This window comes from Plectropomus leopardus, chromosome 4 (genome assembly GCF_008729295.1).
Source record: "Plectropomus leopardus isolate mb chromosome 4, YSFRI_Pleo_2.0, whole genome shotgun sequence".
In the NCBI taxonomy this organism is placed as follows: domain Eukaryota; kingdom Metazoa; phylum Chordata; class Actinopteri; order Perciformes; family Serranidae; genus Plectropomus; species Plectropomus leopardus.
Genome location: NC_056466.1, coordinates 20,286,457 through 20,308,486, shown reverse-complemented (window position 1 = coordinate 20,308,486; position 22,030 = coordinate 20,286,457). Strand labels below are relative to the sequence as shown.

The 22,030-nt window shown below is 39.1% G+C and overlaps 1 protein-coding gene across 1 annotated transcript in view; it reads right to left on the bottom strand.

The window, feature by feature from the left end:
* The window catches only part of mad1l1 (mitotic arrest deficient 1 like 1), a 67,574-nt gene that overhangs the window by 18,743 nt on the left and 26,801 nt on the right, over positions 1–22,030 (bottom strand). Inside the window, exons 16-17 of the mRNA XM_042485218.1 lie at positions 11,819–12,050; positions 5,949–6,142 (exon numbers count right to left, since the gene is read on the bottom strand). Of these exons, the coding sequence (XP_042341152.1) occupies positions 5,949–6,142; positions 11,819–12,050 (426 nt within the window). The remainder of the gene's footprint in view (positions 1–5,948; positions 6,143–11,818; positions 12,051–22,030) is intronic.

The window sequence follows — 22,030 nt, the reverse complement described above, 5'->3', positions numbered from 1 at the left end:
CATTTTAAGTAGCTGCCACACTGCCTGCTACAAATAACAGCCTAACACTCTGGTGACATTAAATCTGATTGGTCCGAAAATGAGAGAGGCAGAGATAACAGGCTTATCACAGGGTGTGAAAGACTGACACCATAATAAACCTTTTTGGCCCCGCTGGGCCACAGTGCTCCAGCTCCTGACCGCTCTCGTGGCTCCAGTCTTATTGGCCCTGTCACGAGCAGCAACCCTGACAGTCGAGCTGTGCTTCAAAGTTATTTTAAAATTAAGCTATAACAGACAAATGACTAAACCATTCAAGCAGTGATGGCTCACAATCTGTCTTACACACACATACGGACTCACAGGCAAACACACATTTGTGTGGCATTAATCATTCCCAAGTGGCTGATAAAACAGAGACAGGTCATTAAGACTCAACAGTGTTCATAAACTGTACTTTATTAACTGTCCTTTCCTCTCTGCCGCTCTCAAACAACACTACAAATTATTTTGCTTTTTCAAAAGATGCTATATCATTGCTTCTTTAAAACATTGCCATTTTTTAAATGCTCTGCTCTGTCCACGCATCATTTCCCCTCCGCCGTGCTCCATACATTCTTTTCTTTCTCTCCATCTCTCTGGCGAGAAGGTTGACAGTTAATTGGGAGTATGTTTTAATGAGCTGGCCCTGAGATTCTATCTTCTCCTTTCATTAGGAAGGGAAGACAGGGGAGAGAGTACCAAGCAAGCGAAGGGAGAGTGAGAGAGAGCAAGGGAGGGAAGGAAGGAAAGAAAGGGGGGAAAAAAGAGAAAAAGACAGAAAAGTCAGCCGGTCGATAGAGAACATCTAAGAGTTTTTAGTCGTTGCTGTTGAGAGCACAGCTCTGTGTATGTGTGTTTGTTTATTTGTTAATGAGCTAATCAATAGCAGAGGTGTGTAAGCCCAGCAGTGGGTCTCTGCTTTGGGAGATTACTTACAGAGACACACAACTTGTAAGACTTGTTTGTCTACAAATGTGCCTCCATTGTTGTTGATGTTGTTGTTTTTTTAACTATTCTGATTTAACTTTAGTTGCTCAACTGAAGTTTCACCAGTGCAAACAAGAACAACACAAACATCAAAAGTCAATTTTAAGTGTTTACCTGACAAATGCACTACTTAATTTGAGCTACTACTTGTGTCGAGCTAGCATTAGTGTATGATGAAATCAAGGTCATATTTTTCTAATACCTTGCAGGGAAACAACAAATGAAAAGGAAAGGGAAAAAATGAACTATTTCTTGGGACTGTGCATTAAAAACTGCCAGTAAAGTCTATCCTGTCACGTCAGATTGACTTTTTAGAATTTGTGTTGGTCTGAACCTTTAAATGTGTGAATGTTAATGTTGTAAAACGCGAGCAGTGCCTCCCCCTCCTTGAAACTTCTGGAAGAAAAATGTTCAAATAGCTCACTAGCTCACACAGCTAAGGTGTTTATCTCGCTGATTAGCAGCGCTCATAAATACCTAATCACTGATGCTAATCAGCCCTCTCACCTAGGGGTGAGCTAAAAATATAAATTACACACATGTTCATGTCAGGCTAATACACACAAACATTTTCTGCACACTCTCTCTATCAAAATAATTCTGTCATCACAGCCATTTTAACATAACATTGCATTAATCCATTATTAATCGACAAACATAATTTACCCACATAAACTGGCTATGAGTAAGAAGCTTTTGCACCACACCGCTTGTTTACAATGATATAAAAGTTACAGACGACTTTGACACCCACAACTTTTGATCCCACCACTCAAACAGACGTTCTAACTTCTGACTTTATTCTGTTATCAAAAACAACTGCATTGAGGTGCAACATAATTAGACTCCTTTTGACTTTGAAGTCTACAAATGTATTCAAAACATTTTGTGGTTAATGCCGTGGGGGTGTGCATCTTATTTGAACGAAAAATAAAGTTAATGCAATAATGAAATAACTTTGAACAGGACTAACAGTCTATCACCATGTTAAAATGAAGGTGCTAACATGCAAACATTTAGCCTTCTACAGCATGTTAGCACTAATCTCAAAGTACAAATAAAGGTTATATGAATTCTGAAATGAAGTTTGGTTGTCAATAATGTTTGTTTGGTTGCACATTAAGATTTAATCATTTTTGTCTATGGGGATGTTATAATGCTGTACGTGTTATCCTCGTTTCTAATGTTCTATACTGTATACTTAATTTTTCCACCAAGATGGAATTTAAAGTTTTATTAGATTGTATTCTATTTTTAAAAGTTGGACAGCTAGTGGAAATTTTGATCTGTTGGATGACAATTGACATTGACATTATCGATTCTGCTTATCTGTCCAATTCTTTATCGTTTCCCTTGTGGATTCCTGATCAATTCTGATCTTCAGTTTTTCTAGTCTTAATCAACAACTTCAGTCTATCTCTGGTTGCTGCCTGCTTAAGGAGAGAATTTTCTGCTTTTTGCACATCATCGTAAACTGAATACTTTGGTGGTTTGGACTAAGTTTTGGAGATTTGTTACATCTGAAGACTTTTGACTTAAGGAAAATTTGAATTGAATTTTATAGAACAATTATGGATTTGTTTTTGGAAATAATTAGCAGATTTATCACAAATGTTTCAGCCCTACTTTGACATATTAGCATATTTTCTTTAAGTCCTAAGCACAAGTTTACATGAGTTATGATCAGTCAAGTATTGTGTCAGTATCCTTTTCCACCCAAAACTTTCACTTAGTTTATGATGCTTTTTACAAAAGAAACAGGGAAAATTAAATTACAACCTGCGTTGTTTCAACTTAAACTGAAGGTATAAACAAAAGTTATCTTGCAGTCATAATTACAACTGAGCTGCATCTCTCTATCATCCCTCTTGAGACTCACACACAACTGAATGAGTGAAAGAGACACAAAGGCATCTCATTTGACAATTTAACTTGCAACATCTCGGTTACAAAAATTACAGCGATGTTAAAATGTTGGAAAGTAAATGTGTATAAAAGGTGAATAAATTATTTAAATGAGAGTGCAATGTAATGAACGTGTGCGAAAGCGAGGGGGGGGGGGGACGTGACAGTTGCAGGTTAAACAGCTTACACCATAGGAAGGGGATTTGGGTGCCTCTGCTAGAGGGGGATATTAGCAGGATTATCTGGCAACCCTGCTGCTGAGGTGAATAACATTAGAATCCTATTTGTAAAGACTTCTATGCTTCCTGTCCAAAATCCCCCAATTGCTCTCCACTTACTCCTGCCTCATCAAACAATTAGTCCACTTTATATTCTCATAACCCAGATTACACTCACACACATGCGTAAAGAGCATGTTATGTATAAATTGTTATTCATGTGTATTTGCGTGTGTGTGTGCGTGTGTGTTCCTTTGTTTGTGTGGTGTGAGCGTCGTATTCCATTAGTAGTACAGGCCGCTGTGCTCCCATAGGCCACCAGCCGTGTGTGTCATACACAGACAGAGGAGAACACCCTGAATACTAATAGAGGAAGTGTTAGCATCTGTTTTGTGTGTGTGTCTTTGTACATCTGTATGCATGTGCACCCAACAGAGGGGGGGGGGTGGGAGGTGGTGTGTGGTGAAGTGTGGTGTGACAGAGAGGGGTGGGATTGGAGTGAGTATGTGTGCAGTTGAGTGTGACAGTGCGCACTATGAGGGCATTACGATTGTGTGTGTGTGTGTGTGTGTGTGTGTGTGTGTGTGTGTGTGTGTGTGTTTCTATGGACGCAGACTGAGGTTAATAAATATTGACAGTGAATTATCTCCTCTGGCAGGGTCGCAGGTGGGTTCGATGGAGCAGATTGGACACACCAGCGAGAATAAAAATACATGTACGCCCACATGCACGTTCACCCCCCCCCATCCCCATTTCTTATCTCATATTACACTCCACTTTATTAGTGCTCGAGTGAGTCCTTGAGCAAGGCAGTAATGACCAGTCACAATCATCTTCTTAGAACTTGACCACTATAATCACCCTGCCAAGATAATAAAGCAGCCTTCTACCTCGCCGGTACAGATTCTCCACGGTGTCTGTTCTAGCTTTAGGCCTCCTATCATAACACAACACAGCAACAACACGGTGATTAACTACTGTGACACACTCAGATCAGAGAGCAACAGAGAGAGGGGGGGGTGGGTGATAAACAACAAGAGAGAGATAAAGAGAGAAAAAGTATAGCAGGACAGGATGGAGAGGAGGAGAGGGGGGGAAGGAAGGAGAGAGGTAAGTGCAAAGGGAGCACAACAGGATGTTTTCACTGTAAAGCTACTTAAGAAAAGGATTTGCTCAACAGCTAAGGGACAGACACACATACAGTTTTTATTTAGCCCACTCAATGAGTGTATGGGGAGTGGTGATCGATTCATGCAGCCCAGCCTGTGACACTGCCCAGTCATCACTCTCTCTCACACACACACAAAACTCACACACCATCATTCCTCCACTCATGAGGTACACACACACAATCAATACGCACAGCAGAAGAGAGTCCCTGTCGGTGTAGTGTTCCTCGGCCTGCATGGCTGAGTCGGGCACAAAGCTATAATGGGGCGTAATGGTGCATAAGCTGGGATATGTGGGGATTCAGTAAAAAAAATAAATAAATAAAAAAGGGGGATAAAACACCTCACAAGGTCAAATTTACACTTCCTGAAGCATTCACGAAAGATCCCACTGAGACAGATACCAGCACTCACACAAATGCTACAGCCTGTAGGAAATTTGATGCTGACAGTGTTTCCATCTTCACACTTCTGTGTTAATTATCACATTGCATATGCTCACAGACATTGCCACTGGCTCATAGCCACATGCAACCATGGCTGATCTCAGTAAATGTGTAGGTATAGATGTGTGTAAACCTGAAAATACACTGATAACACTGATATTATTATATGAAAATGTATATTATATATATATATATATATATATATATATATATAATATTTATATATATATATATATATATATATATATATATATATATATATATATATATATATATATATATATATACACACACAGTATATATTAATGTTAATATTGTGATAAAGTTTCAGCTTGTGTTTTCCAGCACTAAAGGTTTCATTAAAGTTTAATACATTGATGCATCACTTTTGTCTCGTTCTTGTGTGAATATATACTGTGTCTTTGAAAGCAATGAAGTTGGGTACCAAATTTTGAACTCTTAAAGGTACCGACTGAATTATGTCAATACTACCAAGGTTCAGTCAATCTGTGCAAAGTTTGGTACTAAGAGTGAACTGGAGAGAGAGAACATCTGATTCAGACAGGAGGCGAAAGCACCAGGAAGCATCCCAAAGCCTGAAAGCTGCCCAGGTATCGTAGCCAGCTTCAGGGCATTTTGTGTTGAAGACTATGGAGTTTCGGAGAGCCACCGGGTTCAGAAACGAGCCAGAGGCACTACAAAGTACCCCAAAGCCCGGAAATGGCCATGGAGCTCCGCTGGCTTACCACTTTCTTGCTTACTACTTTCTTTTCTATTCTATTTTATAAGTATCCTAGCATCACTGCTGTTTGCCACTGTGCTATTTAAATTATATACCTATTCCACATATTAGACAGTTGTGTCCAAACAAGAGAAAGATAAACTAGCATGCACACAAACAAGCTGACAGACAAACAGAGACTTAGCTCTATGTGTGGTTCGAAAAGAGCAGTGGAGCAGAATCGCTTGTTGACTGCAGCTTGTTCATAAAAATCAAATTTTTGTTATTACAGAAAGAATTAGGTGCTGAAAAAGGTACTGTTGAGTACCCACACCCAGTATAAGGTACTAGCACTTGTACTGATAGTGATTCAATATCTGAATGGTACCCAACTCTAAATGTCACATGAAGGCACCATTAAAGTACTCCAAAACAGTGTGATGTGTATGTCCACATGGCCCTGAATGTGAAGTATGTGTACCTTTTTGAAGAGCAAGGAGTCGTCCATGTGCTCTGCGTAGACTGAAGTGAGCCTGTATTGGTTCTCTGTGGTGATGTCTATCTGATAGCCGGTCAGGACATAGCAGACAGTGCGGAACTCCTGGATTTTCCTCTGAAACACCTCCTTCAGCCTCTGGTTCCTGAGCTCTGAGCTCTCCATCTGCTTACGCAAATCTGCAACACACATAAAGTTGGGAGAATATATCAGTCAGATATTCTGACACTTTGCACCAATCAGCCAAAATATCAAAACAACTGACAGGTGAAGTGAAAAATATTGACCATGTCATTACAATGCAACATTCTGCTCTGAAACCTTTGGTCCTGGCATTCATGTGAATGCCACTCGACATGCACTACCCACCCAAACACCTTTGCAGACCAAGTCCACCCCCTCATGGTGACGGCACTTCCCAGCAGGACAATATGCAACGCCACACCGCAAAAGCTACTCAGAAATAGCCTAAGGAAGGGTGACAAAGACCTCAAGGCGTCAACCTGACCTCTGTTTTCCCCAGATTCCAATCGAGCATCTGTGGGACGTGCCAGTACCACACTTTGCAACCTGGAAGTCTCAAAGGATCCGTCGCCAACACCCTAGTTCCACACACCACAGGTGTGTAGTACAAGTGTGGTACTTGCACGTCCCACAGATGCTCAATCGAACTGGGATCTAGGGAATTTTGACGCCATGTCCACGCCTTGAGCTCTTTGTCACGTTCCTTTGGCCATTCCTGAGGAGCTTTTGCGATGTGGCATCATGCATTGTCCTGCTGTGGTGGCTGCTGCCATGAGGGGGAACTTGGTCTGCCACGATGTGTGAGTGAGTGGTGCATGTCAAGTGCCATCCACATGAATGCCAGGACCCAAGGTTTCCCAGGAGAAGATTGCCTTGTAACATGATCACTGTTTTCACTTTACCTGCCATTGGTTTTTAATTTTTTTCTGTATATTTTTAAAACATCACTATTTTATATGCATGAAAAACTCAGACATTCCCCTTTAAGATTCTGCAACACATGCAAGACTTTTTGGACTCTGTGGAGCTCCACAAGTACATGCTCAACTCACTTAGCTAATGCAGCATAGATGGACCGCTCCATATCAAAAACACACTCCCCGAGGTACTCCAGCTGCTCACTTAGGGTCTAACAAAACACTATAATGCACAGCCTGTAGTGGTGACTAAAACAGTCAGCTGTGTCTCAGAGCTCGGAGCAGAGAGATTCATGGAGAGGAAAAGCAGGATGGGGGCTTGACTTTAATTTGTTCAAAATCAATTTGCGGTAATTACTTTAATTTGAAGACTTGATTTGAGAAGGTAGAGAGATGAGCAAAAATGAGCCATTATAGAGGAAATTATTTAAAGTTTTATAACTGCATTAAAAGTTCAAAGTAATACACATGCATGGGAGCGTGTGTGATTGTGCATGAATGAAATGCAAGATTAGAAACAGTGAAAGGAGCGAGGAGAACAGAACAACCACAAAGTGGCAAATGTTTGCTTAATGTTACCACTCACAATTACTGAGAGCATTCTCAATAGGTTTGTTTGTACTACTGGAACATCTGACCACAGCGCCAGACAGCTGAGGCTAACTTTGATCCACACAGTAAAGCAGTCTCCATTGCTGGCAGATTCATCAATAGTCAACATCTTTTGATTGCCATTTCTATGACTTCAGCTGAAAAATGGAGCTTAGTTTGGAAGCTTTTATGTGAGCCCAGACGTCTTTAGTGGCAGTGCGAGCTCTGCTCTTTTCAAAGGTCTGCACATGATGAAAAGTGGACAAATTGCTTTAATTAAACAGCAGCAAGTTTTGTTCTCAATCGTGTTCCAGCTATTTACATCACAGAAAATGTCCATCTTAGCTTTTTCTCATTTCTGTCAAAGTTAAACAAAAAATAAGTTTTAAAAATGTTTAATAAAAACATGCAAGAGCACCAGAAAGCAGGGGAAAACTATTTGACCAAGGCAGATAAAAGCTTTATTTAACACCTCTGAAAAGCTAAGCGTGAATCGATTAATTTCTTCAAGGTAAAAAGCATTTTAGTTGCACAAAAGTGCATCTAATTTGACAAGAATCCTCAAACAAACAGTCAACTATGTATCTTCTTACAGCCAACACCTACCAGTCACAAATTCTCAATTCTCTTGTGCCATCACAAACACATGCATCTTATATTCCTGCAGGAGCAGTTAGTAGGGTCAGTAGTACATTTTCATAGGCAAGACTTCCAAACCAGCCTTAACTGATATGTATTTCTACTTATCATTTTTCTCTTCATATATCTTAGCCTATTACATTTTTATCCATCATTATCAAAGGTAAATGGCTAGACAGTATCAACTTAAAGAGTCTGTGAGTGTGTGTGTCTGTGTGCGCCTGTCTGTCTCCTGGGTGACTGGGCTCCTCTTGAGTGTCAGTCAGTGCTGATAAATACTGTTTCAAGACTTCAGCATTGTGACAAAACTGTCACTGAATGACAGCTATCAAACTGCCCTGAATATTGTTGCAAATTCTCAAGTGACAGAATAAAGTAGACGCCTCTTAAATTTCCTGCAACATGCAGACAAATGGACACGTACGCTGGGGAATGAACATGTTATTGCCTATGCAAAGACGAATGTGTATGGGTGCACTCACAAATGTGCCAGTGTGTGTGTTATCTGCTAAATCAAAGTATTCGTAGTAAGAAGATTTTTACACCAACTGTCAAGTTTTGAGAAAGAAAGTGACTTCTGACTTTTGCTCTTAATTGGTCTCTATGGGTCTGGGTGTGCTGTTTTTTAAAAGCTGTCAAGAAAATTCCACTGAGGGAGACTCTTTTTTTTTTTTTTTATTTTTGCCTGCTCATTTTCCAACCTGACCTCCTCCCAAAGTCTGCCCCCGTATCTGTTGAAAGTGACATAGAAAAATGGGCAACAAGTTGTAATTATGGCCTGGCAGACTAACCTGTAAATGGTATGGTATGGTCTTATTTCTGGCTACATCACAGACCACTGCCAAAATTTGTTACTAAAAATAAAATCGATGTCGAAGCCCTACAGCAGGAAGACAAGAGAAGTGTGTCTTCAAACTCAATCTGTTTAATAATATTTTTTCATTTTCCACTGCACAGTAACCCTCAGGACGATTCCAAGAAGCAGCAAAAAAAATCCCTCTTTCACAAAAAGCAGTCATGTGAAAAGCTAGGAATAATACTTAATAAAAACTTCTTAATTCACTGGTTTAATTTAATTTCTAAAAAATGCTTGATGAGTAGAACAGAATGGTTTTTAATCCAGTGCAAAAATGAGCCAAATTAAAGAATAATTATCAGCAATTTAACCACTCATTTTACATGTTCTTGAAACCATGATTATTTAAAATCTCATTAAAAATCTAATTGTATAAGCAAACATAATGCCAGAAGCATCAGCTGTCTGTTCTTAATTTTGGCTTCCACTGAAGATCTTCTCATGACTTCTTCTCAAATTTCATCAATGCAGTAATTTTGTTTACACCTTAGCAATTAACAAAGAGCTAAGAGATGCTGTGTGAAAAGAAAATATGGAAAATAACAAGACATCAAATTCTATTTGCAAAAAAATTTACAACTGATTCAAAGCTACACATTCCATAATTAAAAAAAAAAGAAAACCCGCAAAGTCTTTTCAGACAATTAGGGATTTTTACCACGCAATTTAATGCAATGTCAAACACTTGCATGTTTTGCATGAAATAGCTTCAAAAGGTCCATTTTAGATGTGTAATTTCTTTATTGCACATGACCTTGATAGTGAGATTTTACAGAAGGGCTGGGCGATCTGTAGAAAAAACTGAAGTATTTTTAACCAAATACCTTAACAGCAATATTATGACAACAGTGTAGGGTTGCCTACTGCTGCTTTCACAAAATATTTACAGAATGAGATTTTTGATTAATAATCATCAGGAATGTGGATTTAATGACTAAGTGGGTAAAGGCGAATAATAGAACAGCTCGAACAGTCTGGTAAGTTCAGATGATTACATCACTTTAATGTAATACAGGATTTAAAACCAAGAGAAGACAAAAGTTGCGATATTTCAGTATCAAAAATCTATGACGATAACTTGCCAAGCCTTATTCTACAGGGTCTATAGCTAATGTTTAGTTATAAAGAGTATATGAAGTAATACCTTTTATGTATAAATCTGTCCCAATCTCAAAGACATAACATTTATTCAGTTTGTCTTTGATACTTTTCCAGACATCCCATTGCTTTGACCCGAGTCTGAAGATAAGAACAGATATCAAACATTGGGTCTGTATTATCTGCTAGAGGTTAAATTGAGCACACTGGTAAGAAACTCAATTATCATTGCTGGAGAAGAATGGGTCAGGAGCAGACAGGCAAAATAAAGACAGGGGAAAATGACAGAGATGAGACAAGAGTGAAATGAAGTGTAAAAAAGGAAAAAGACAAGGAGAAGCTGCAAAGAGAGAAGAGACGTGAGATCAGTTTAAGTGCTGTTGAGCGAGACAGAAAAAGGGTGAATATAAGAGAGAGAGAGTGAGAGAGAGAGACAGAGAGACAAGAGACAGAGAGAACAGCACTTTGTACCTCAGAAGACAAATTAGCCAACAGACTTCTGGCGCTGAACTGCCCTGAACTCCAATTAAATATTTAACCCTGTCATAACTACACTTCCCCCATCTAACTGTCTGTCATATACTCACTCCTAAGAGGACAAAGGGCTCATTGGCCTCAATGAAGCAATTTCCTTCTTACATTGGTTTAGGGACGTAGCCAGTAGTGGGCGTAGTTGAACAGTTTCTCTCGTTTAAAGAAGTGTTTTACTGATATAAAGAGGGTCCTCATATTAAACTAGGCTGTCTCTGCAGTAGAAAGATGCAAATACTTTCTCTCTCTCTCTCTCTCTCTCTCTCTCTCTCTCTCTCTCTCTCTTTCCTATGTTTCATTTTGTCATCTACTGTAATTTACTGTTCTTTACAAGATCTATTACACGTCTGTCCGTCCTGGAAGAGGGATCCCTCCTCAGTCACTCTCTCTGAGCTTTCTACCATTTTTTTCCCTGTTATTGGGGGTTTTGGGGGAGTTTTTCCAGAAGGATGTCGTAAGCTGTAAAGCCCTCTGAGGCAAATTGTAATTTGAGATAATGGGCTTTATAAATAACATTGAAATGAATTGAAATTGACCGCAAATACAAACAAGGAATAAAATCTACAACTACCTGAATGCACTGCACAGTATCAGACCAATAAAGCAGCAAGTAGGAGCAAGTATGTCTCTTAATGCACTTCCATACTGCTTGTGTCCAGGGTGGTGGCACGGACAGCTAGCAATACAAAAATGCTGCAGTACAGCCTGTAGTTTGATCAACAGACCTGAGAGCTCCAAGGTAACTGAAAATGGCAAAGTACCACTTTAATATTTAAACAGTCTAAAAAGGAGCAGGGCGTGAAAACCTGCCAAAAACGGCCAGTTAACTACGGTCTTCTTAGCTTCATTTGCCTTAATAACCCTGGTAAGTAATCAAATGAGTAACCTTTCAAACATAATGAACTGTTGAAGCATAACTGAGTTTCAGTTTTATGTTCCCAAACACACCATATGGACTAGTTTCTATGGTACATGAAATAATTAACTACTTAATTACAGCTCAAGTTGAGCCTTTTATGTACATTTACTGACTGTGTCCTATATTAATGTAGTTTAAGTTGATGGTTATGTGATGGACAATGGAGAAGTGAATGCAACTGCCCAACCCTGGTTCATTTAATACTACGGTTGTACAAAATTATGAGGATATTCAGTATAATTGAGTCTGTAAATGTGTGTATGTGTGTCATTGATCTTACCCAGAACCTCTTTCGATGGCGGCAAACTGAGGCCAAGGCTGGAGGCGTGCATACTGGGGTCTTCCTGTGAATAGACCATTGAGCCTCCATCTTGTAGTGAGCGCACGAGTTCCCTGAGACGTGTCACTTCCTCCCGAAGAGCCTCAACATCCTGCTGGCGCTGTTGCTTGGCAACAGTAGTGGGGTTCATTTTGAGGTGGAGAACTCGGGTTTTGACTGGATCATAGTCTCCCTGCGACAGAGAGAGACATAAAGATCAGACATCCATCAACTGCACATTTTTTTCAAGAGATTTTCATGTTCAAACTCTGGATGTCTATAGATTGTTTTAATGAGAGAAATACAGAGATGACAAAAGTGCATACACTGATACAGCAGGGTCCAAAAGTACTACACCAAAACTCTACTTTCATCATTTGCCAAAAATGAGTCCCTCATTTAGTCAAATTATACGTCCAAAGCAGCATTAGAAATATGGCACAGCAGGTCGATAAAAGGTTGTTAGTAATGATATTTAAGACCTTTTTTTCTGTCGTTTATGTTTTATAAGGCCTTTACACATCAGGGGCATGACGCATTAACCACAGGAAAATGAAAATACTGACCTGCAAATATATTGCACCAAACTATTTATATCGGCAGCAATGTGAATTTGACAGTTGCATCACTCGTTCAATAAAAGGTTTTGATGTAAATAGATTTGCCGACACACGGAAAGCATCAGGATCCAACAGAACTTTTAGACATTTTGACGTCATCGTAGGAAAAAAACAGGTGTTTTTAGTAACAGCAATAACGGCTGCATTCCATTTAGATGCGGGCTCACTGAAATAGCTTACATTTATACTTCATGGAACTGATCCATTATTGATGTTATCAATTTCACCTGTGTTGTTCCTTTTATGACAAGTCAAAATTTCTGCTGTGAAAAAGGCCTATTGACCAAGAGCAACATCTGGCAGTCTGTCTGAGGTAAGTAACTATATGGCCTAAGCTATTGAACAGTATTATATTGAGCTTCCTTTTACGGAAATGCTCTGTCTAAACTTAAGTTTACCCGGGTAAACAGTACTGGAATGAGTATGTCTAGGGCTTTTATTGTGAAAGGTGAGAATGGTAGAAGTAGATTTTGAAGACACTGCCTTTGTCAAGGTTAAAAGGAGTAATAACATTTGCCATCTTGGTTCGGCCTATGGAGCCTCTGTGTAGTTGAGTTATAATCCTCAGAAATATAGTTGCAATTTGATTGGTCGAAGTGTTTTCTCAAAGTGCAAAAGTCAACCCAGAAAAAATCAACGTGTTCTGGGAAAAAAAATAAAAAAAATAAATAATTTGCTTTTCTTAACATAATATTAGTGTTTTGTGTGAAAGGACTCACGTCAAAAACAGTTTCAACAGTTTATTTTCATTTGGAATTGCACTTCTAAACCAGTGCACTCTTCTTGCTTTTAATTCTTTTCTCGAATGCTAAAATGTATTTTTACGAGCAAGACTAAAGATACTATGAAGTTGTGTCCCCAAAAATGTAGACCTTTTTTTTTAAAATAGTAGTTTGTAACCTGCTACTTTTAAATTGCAGTATGATTGTTGACTATTGGGCCATGACTTAAACTTTCTCATGAACAATTTGTTGATTAAAATCTTGTCAATTATATGACTCACAAAATAATAGGAAAAAGAACCATCTGAGTTACCCAAAGACCTGGGTGACCCTCCAAATGTCTTGTTTTGTTCAACTAACAGTCCAAAGCAAAGGTAATCAGTTTACAACAAAATAATAGAGAGAAAGCAACAAATCCTCACAATGAAAATATTTAAGGCAGAAGCTATTAGCATGCAGGGGTCCATAGCCAACAACGCCATTTGCACCCAGGGTGGGATAGCCAATGTGGCCATCTATTTCCAAAAGTATATGGCATTATGGCAGTGACAAGCACCCACGTGTCCATAGCCAAGAATGCTATTTGCACCTGGCGTGTAAGCCAATGTGGGTGTATATATGTGTCCAAGCAATGTTGAAATATATGGTTGAAACAAACGGGTCTATTCAGCTATTCGAGTTTATGTATACAATATCGTTCAGCAGATTCATACATAATAAAAACTTAAATATTAAGTCAACAAAGTCTAAAATCAATCAGCCAATGTTGACTCACACAAGACTCTATTTGAACTTAAACTTAATTTCAGCAAATATCCAAGACTGGAAACTACTAGTTTAATCTTGGCCTCTCCGACTAAACCCTTTTGCCTCCAACCTTTATGCATCGATGTGAAGAGTACTAGCCAATCAGAGCACCCAGTGGGATCCATAATAATGCAATGCACGGCCTACAGTGTTATTCATCTTGCACGGGTGCAAATAGACTCTCCAAATAGTCAAACAAGTAACTGTTATCAAAGCAGCTGCAGATACATTTGTATTCTGTGTATTCAGTTGATAAACATCAATTAATGGACTCTATCAGCTGTAAATGAATACACAAGGTCAGTCTTTGTCCAGCTGCATCTTCTGTCGTGTCAACTTTATAAAGACTTCAAACTGAATTCATTCATTCATAGTCAACTCAGGTCCATTGGCTCTTGGTTTGGATGAAAAAGAAACACAGGGCTAAAAAGTATTTGTATCCAAGACAGAGAGTCTCTCATCATCCTCCCCAATGGACTTTCTCCCGTATTGATCAAGTAAACAGCATTTCAAGTTCTCACACACAATCACTCACAGACCTTTAGAATATGTGTGCTGCAAAAGGCTACAGCACATGAAACAGCAGATACGCCTGCACAAAAACTGAAATCATTCATTGTACTTAAGCATTTGTGTGAAGTGTGGTAAAAACATGGACACTGGTAGAAAAGCCTGAACAGACTTTCAGAATCAAAAAAACAGAAAGAGTTTTATAGAAACTATCAAAGAGAATGTGCTGACCGTGATTCAGAGGAATAAATGGGGAGGAGAGGATGAGAGGTGAATGTGTGCACATAAGTGTTTTCCAAGAAATCAATTCATGCTTTCAGTCACAGTGACTCAAAAAACCTTATACATTTTAAATATTACACACACTGTTGTCAGCTGTCATTTAATCTCATTTATTTTTTTCCATTTTGTCCACTGAAGTTCTGCTGAAAACATTTTGGATGTAAGAAATGGCCCTGTTTCTGTTTTCTTTGTACCACTTTAAGATTTAATGAAACAAAAACAGATGTATTTTGAATTTTATAGATCATAATCACAGATTGTATAAAAAGATGGGTGACATGACAGCTAAAGTGAGGTTATTTAATCTTGATCGCCACCTGGTGTCTGTCTACAGTATAGGTCCTGAGACCCGCCGCTCCATGTTAGTGAATGGACAAAGGTCAAACTAAAAACTCAAAGTACTCCCCAAATAGATTTTTCCTAAAGATGGCTTCTGTCTCTGAAGGTTGTTCTCATCACCCTGATGTTTGTTCAAGTGTTTGTTTTCTTAAGTTCGGTTTAAATGAGTCCTTCAATTATACAAAAGGGGGCTTTTCCGCCATGATTAACAGCCGTGACAGCCAATCCATGCGCTTGCATTCAATGGAGCTGCTCACTCCTGGTCAGACGGGTGTTTGGGCGGGTCCCCCACTGCGGATATCGCTGCTGCATAGATGCACGGCCCCGAATGACATCACCTTTGCAAGATGGCAATGCTCGTATCCCGAATATTTTAACCTCACTTCAACATAGCAGCGGTAAGTGGAGGCACGTCGTCCTTCTTTGGTCATAATATATTCACTAAGTCTGTTTCCATTGCACTTTGTCACAGTGTCTTAAATCGATACACGAGTTTTTACACCTCAGCCAAGCATCATATTTTGACTTAACTGGTTTCACCATTTTGTATGCACACATTAAAAATGCACATAAAAAGGTGGTAACACATCAAAAGATGTATGAAAACATCTAGACTCTCACAGGATATAGCAGCAATTTAATGAATCACTTTGTAGCGTATGTTCACATTTAATTTGTGCAATAAATGGTGATGTTAATATTACATGGATGAAGCAGGTCTGCCTGTGTAGGAGACAGGGCATTTGGAATTCAAACAAGCAGCTTTATTTCCAGCCTTCTGTATCTAACGATATTTATTTCCTGTGTAACCTATGACTGCTCTGCTTTACCTAGCCTGCCAAAATCTTCTCTACAGAGGCTACAGGAGCATACAGTGAAGTTATGAGCATCAGACTGCCTACCTGCTTTATTTCCCAGTGTGATACTCTTTGCCCTCAGCACAGAGCAGTGTGGACCACGGCAGCAGAATACTCAGCACTGATTCACAGGGAATCCAGGTATTTATTAATGTGCTGTTGTGTAATGTTGTGCTTTAACTTGAGAAACATGGAATGTGATGTTCAACAAACTGCACATATACTGCCACAATAAATATGCAGGCAGTTAAACATAGTTTTACTGAATGTTCCATAAACACTTAATCTGACACTTATCACTGGCAACATACGTTTTAATAAAAGTTTCTTTAAATCTTGCCATTATTAGATTTTACTTACACAACAAGATTTAACAGCAGCACTGCATCTATCAAACAGACGGACACAAAACTGCATAACACACAATGATTGGTAAATACAGAGGAATATTAGTGACAGGAGAAAACAGCATACGAAGCTAAAGCAAAAAAGGCTATGTTGTTTCTTGAAAACATGATGTCCTTTTTTTACTTTGTCTTTCTTCTGACTCCATGAGGTCTTGGTAAATGAGAAGAGTCTATCTTAGCTTAATGCCAATATAAGGAGATACACACAAACAGGAAGATACACAACAGGCACACACACCAATCTGAGCTCTTGATTACTAGCTAAATTAGATTCCATATGCCCCCAAGCGACGGTTGCCAAATAAACTACAGGCGTGTGGGAGAGCAAGAGGCAGACAAGGAGAAAAGGGATATGAAGATGGGAAACGGTGAAGGACATAGAAAAGAACACGATCAAAACAAAGAGGGCTGGGGTATCATTGCCTACAGCATAGGGAAAAAGCAGCATGGATGAAGGGAAAAATGCCTTGCACGCTTATAAATAACGCTTTGTATAATTTAAAAGGAACAGAGGGATTGAGCTTTCCAAAATGAGGAGCAGAGAACGTGTGTATTTATATCAAAACATTTTCAACTGGACTGCACACACGTCACAGCCAGATAAAGTCAAGGCTTACTTTCTTTCTCCGAAATCTTTTGAAGTTCTACATCTGTATATGGAGGGTTTATTCAAGGATGCCTGTGTATGTGTGCTGTGATAAACACGGAGCGAAAATGGAAGGAAGAACTAGATAGTGTGAGACAGATATGTAGATTAGAGCTGTAAACCCAGCACAAAAAGAGGAATGAAGTCCTCAAAATGCAGCCAACAGCTACATGCTGTCAAAAAGTGAAAACCATTTCAAATATACTTCCTTAAATTTAGGTCAAGCTAAAGAAAATTAGAATGATTCGGCCGAGGAATTTATATTTTACGTTTTGGATGCCTGGACTGAGCCGCTGGGCAAAGTTTTAATTGACTGCTCAACAGCAAAAACAAAGGAAATGTATTTCTCTTTGGCATTAAAGCACACTGCTTTCAGAGTAAGCTGAAGAATAGCATTTTTTTTTAATTGGTTGAACTTTCCTTATATTAAAAAAACTAAAGTGAGAAAATGGGAAAAAGGTCATTTTTTGTCTTTATCTGGTTTATCTTTCATGCAAAAAAAGAGGGTGCAAAGGACAAAAAAGTAATCGAGTATAGGGTTGTAACGGTGAGATTTTCATGGTGCGATGACCATCTCAGAAAATATTACATTTTCACGGTGTCATCTTGAATGATTATAATTACTTTTACTGACCTTTAAAGGAATGAAAACAGAAAGGTTTCTTGGTTGAACAAACACTTTAACTCTGACAGGCAGTCAAGGAGGAATGGAGATGCAAACATAAGTGAAATCTTCCATCTGGTGACTTTTCTTTTAAATACTGGACGAAGGCAAATGGAAACAGTATGATAGCTGTCAATTTTCACACCACAGCATACGGTTTCACGGCATACCGCTGCAACCCGACAAGTGAATATAATCAACAGAAAACATGAAATCTAAAAGTTCAAACAAGTATGACCATCTATCACACGGAGAAAGGTATCATTAAAGGGGCTTTGTGTGAAATTCTGGGCATAAGAGTTATCTGAATACAGTTCTGAACTCTGAAGTGGCAGCTAGCGGCTAACTCTATGAACAGCACTAAACAATGGCAACAGTGCTCACAGAGCTAATGGTGTTAACCAGGGGGGGACCAGAGAGTGGGTGCTAGGCTTTCACCACATCACTGTCCTAATACCAGAGGTAACCAGTGAATGAGCGGAGTGCAAAGCTGCAGCACTAAGCTAGCCAGTGAGATACATACATGAACTAAAATGAGCGCACAGACTGACTGGCTTACCAAAAGAAAGCACAAGAAAAGCACAGATTACTACACACACAGAGGGAGCGAAACTTTATCCTCTGATCAGGACCCCATTACTCCACTATATCTTAACATAGTAAATAGTGGTTTGCTGCTAGGGCAGAATGATATGCAAAAAAAAATCATATTGCAATTATTTTGACAGTTATTGCTTTCACGATGTGAGTCGCAATTTCAATTTCATAATTTTACTTTTTATAAAAATGATGATGCACCACAATACTTCATTTATTATGGTATGTTGTGACACAATTTACCTTTATAAATAATTTGCAGCTCCAGCAATTTGGATATTCATTTATTCATTTTCTGTAACCACTTATCCTTTTAGGGGTCGCGGGGGGGTGGGAGCCTATCCCAACTGTCATTGAGCGAGAGGCGGGGTACATCCTGGACAGGTCATCAGGCTATCGCAAGGCTGACACTGAGAGACAGACAACCACTCACACCCACATTCACAACTTAGTCACCAATTAACCTGACTTTATGTCTTTGGACTGTGGGAGGAAGCCAGAGAACCCAGAGAAAACCCACATTGACACGAGGAGAACATGCAATTTCCGCACAGAAGGGCCCCACCCACCCAAGACTGGAAGGTCACCCCAACCCACATCCAAAGCTCGGACCCTCTTGCTGTTAGGAGACAGTGCTAACCACAACACCACACTGCCACCCCAATTTGGATACAGCACTTAGCTAACTGTGATTTCAATAGCATTTCAATTAAAAGCCCTATTTGTTGCTATAATAATGCTGAAAATGTTGCACACAGAAGCACTAACTTTCACAGCACATGCAAGTCTGCACTGATAAAAAAAAAGGAAAGTGTAGCACTATGTATTTATAAATTATAATTTAGTTCACTGCTGCAACATCAGAAAAATGCCAAATTGCCTGATTTTATGTTGGATGTTCGCAAACTACTTAATATTACAGTTGGCCAATTTTGTGAGTTTGCTTGTGTGTTGACATGCATATATCAGCCTACTCTTGCACACAGTATTTACAGAGCAGCAAGGTGGAGAGCCCTTCTAAGTGCCCGAGGCTACATATCTCTTATTCACAAAACAACAATAACAACACATCTAATGCTAGAGAGCAGAGTCTGTTATAGAAAAGAGCAAAAGGCAAGAAGAGAGAGCAAAAAAGCAAGAGATCAAGAGCATGAGAAAGAGAGAAAGTGGGGGCAGTGACAGAGTAATAGGACATGCAGTTTAAGGGGGGGTCGAAGTCTGGGGAACAATGTCTGTTTTTAACACAGCTCAACAAATCGCTCTGAAACATGCACTTATATACTAAATAAAGCTGCGACCACAGGGGACACATGAGTCACTGATGGACCAGGTGACACACTAATGCTGAGTGAGTGTGTGCAGGAGTGTAAGAGCGGAAGGGTATCAAAAAATAACGAAGAAAAATATGCACATACACAGCCTTCAACCCCCTGAACTGATAAAAGTCAGGCTGAATGGAAAGACAGAAGAGACACTGGAGAGACACTGAAGAGACCAACCTCTGCTACTGAGTCACATCATCTAAAAACACACTGGAGCTCTATCCTTGATGTTGTTTATTTTATTTTTTTTTAGACACTCCTTTACAAAGATATACCTGTCCCAAAGAACACTGAAGTGCTTTTAAAAGGATCTGCTAACTTAAACTACCAATAAGAAAAACACATTACCTACTAGTACAGGACATACAGATTTAGATATTCATCTCTGAATTGTATGGTGCTACACTACTACAATGATGGTGAAGGCAAAAAAAATCAATAAATAAAATCAACCATAACAAGTGTCCTGGCTTCTCTAGATGCAAAGACTTCCCTGTCAAAAAAAATCATTAAAACTACCTTTACTTCTATCTTTAAAGAAGTAATTTAAAAAAACTGTTAGCAGCAAGGTCTGTGGTGTTTCTGAGTAATCTTTCGGTATCCAGGGGAACTTTCAGGATGAAATGTAGCTTTTGGTTTCCAATTTTATTTTTTTTATGTGCTACAAAAGAAAAAAAAATCCACCAGAGATGGTGACGACCCACTCTACTGTCTTAATGTCCATATCGTCCTTAGTTAAGCTGAATCCATATATGATACTGTACTCATTGTTTGCAGCAAAGGTGATGCAAATCCCCATGTTCTGGGGATGGTTCTCCCTTTGTTTCTTTAGTTTATAAATGTTGCCTTTTTGTTGACAAGCAGTAAAATTTTACAGAGATACAGATTGCTTTCCATTTGTACTACATCTGTTATGAAACCGAGATGCAACATATGGTTGTCATATTTGGTTGTATTTAGGATTTGATATTGCAAGCATACAACTGCACTGAGGTAGTGACGGAAATCTAAGACACGTGTATATTCATCCATTGTCTAATAATTGTTTGTGTAACTACTTTATTGCATATGAGTTGATAGCAGTAATGCATTAGCATTGTTTGTCCTCTTATTGTTCCATATTGTCTTTACCTATGGAAAAAGTACATCAAGGAGTGTACCTTGGAAAGACACTAATAACCACTTATTGACAAAAGTGTACTGTCAATTAAAAAACTATCACAACAAGCAGTAACCCTACTGCCGCTTTCTGTGATGTGGGCTGGCTATGATAAATGTAGAGCATATGCTAAGCAGGTACTGTACCTTAGTCCCTCAGGCAATGAGATAACCATGGATTGATCTAAGTGGAGATTACAATTCTGTAATTTTTCCTACATGGGTAAAATTGGAGGATGACCGGCTACCTGCAGCACCAATTTCTTACATGGGTCCTTGGTGGAGAGCAAACATAAGCCAATTGGAGCCTTAAAGCTCAAGCTGGAATAAGGAGTAATGGCAGACGTGTTAAAGCATCCATTATGCACCAAGAAAGATTTGTTTGGTTATGGGTTTATCTCTGTAAGGCTCTGTCCATGACAGAAATATCTGGCATCCTGATAAATATCCTGAGTTAAAGGGGCCCTGTGGAGTTTTCTTGTAAACAAAAGTTATATTAAATCCGGTGTTACTCACAAACACACATTGTGTGTATTCTTGAAAACTAACAAATGTGTCGAATTCATTTCCTTCCTTTAAAAGTATTTTTGTTGTTTACCTCCATGTCTTCTGACTTGTAGTCTTCATTGTCTTTGTTGGGGTATTAAAGCATATCTCAGCGTGTCACTGCTACAAGCTGATCACTGGAATAATGTAACACCATTGCATGAGAGTAAAAGGAAACAATGCAAAGACCCACTCATAAGAAAACACCCCCATTACACCACAAGGTGTAAAACTCTATTGAGATTCTTTAAGCTCAGATACAAACACAAAGCATAAAGTATGAATTGACCATACTGTTTATGCAGTAGGACTGCAGCTGAAGAGCTCCAAGGTCCACAGATCTGCATGATTTGGTTATCTTTGGGGTAACAGTAAGGAAAGATGATGGGAGTCATTCTGCATCTTCTGCAACATTTGCACAGTTTGCTGTCATCTCTTGACCCAGTATTTGCAAAAGCATATTGCTGAAGTTAAAGTTCTGTCACAACTCTATGTTTTTACATATTCATATGCTTTTTTGAGTGGGTATATGGAAATCCTGGAGCTCTCATAGTGGGTATATGGCATAGAAAAAGGTCTGGGGCCAGGTCATAGCCTCTATGAATTTTTCTCTATGAAAGAGCAGACAAGTAAATGCAGGACCAGGGGTCGCATTAACCGAATATTTTTCATCAATGACTGATTTCTGAAGGTCAT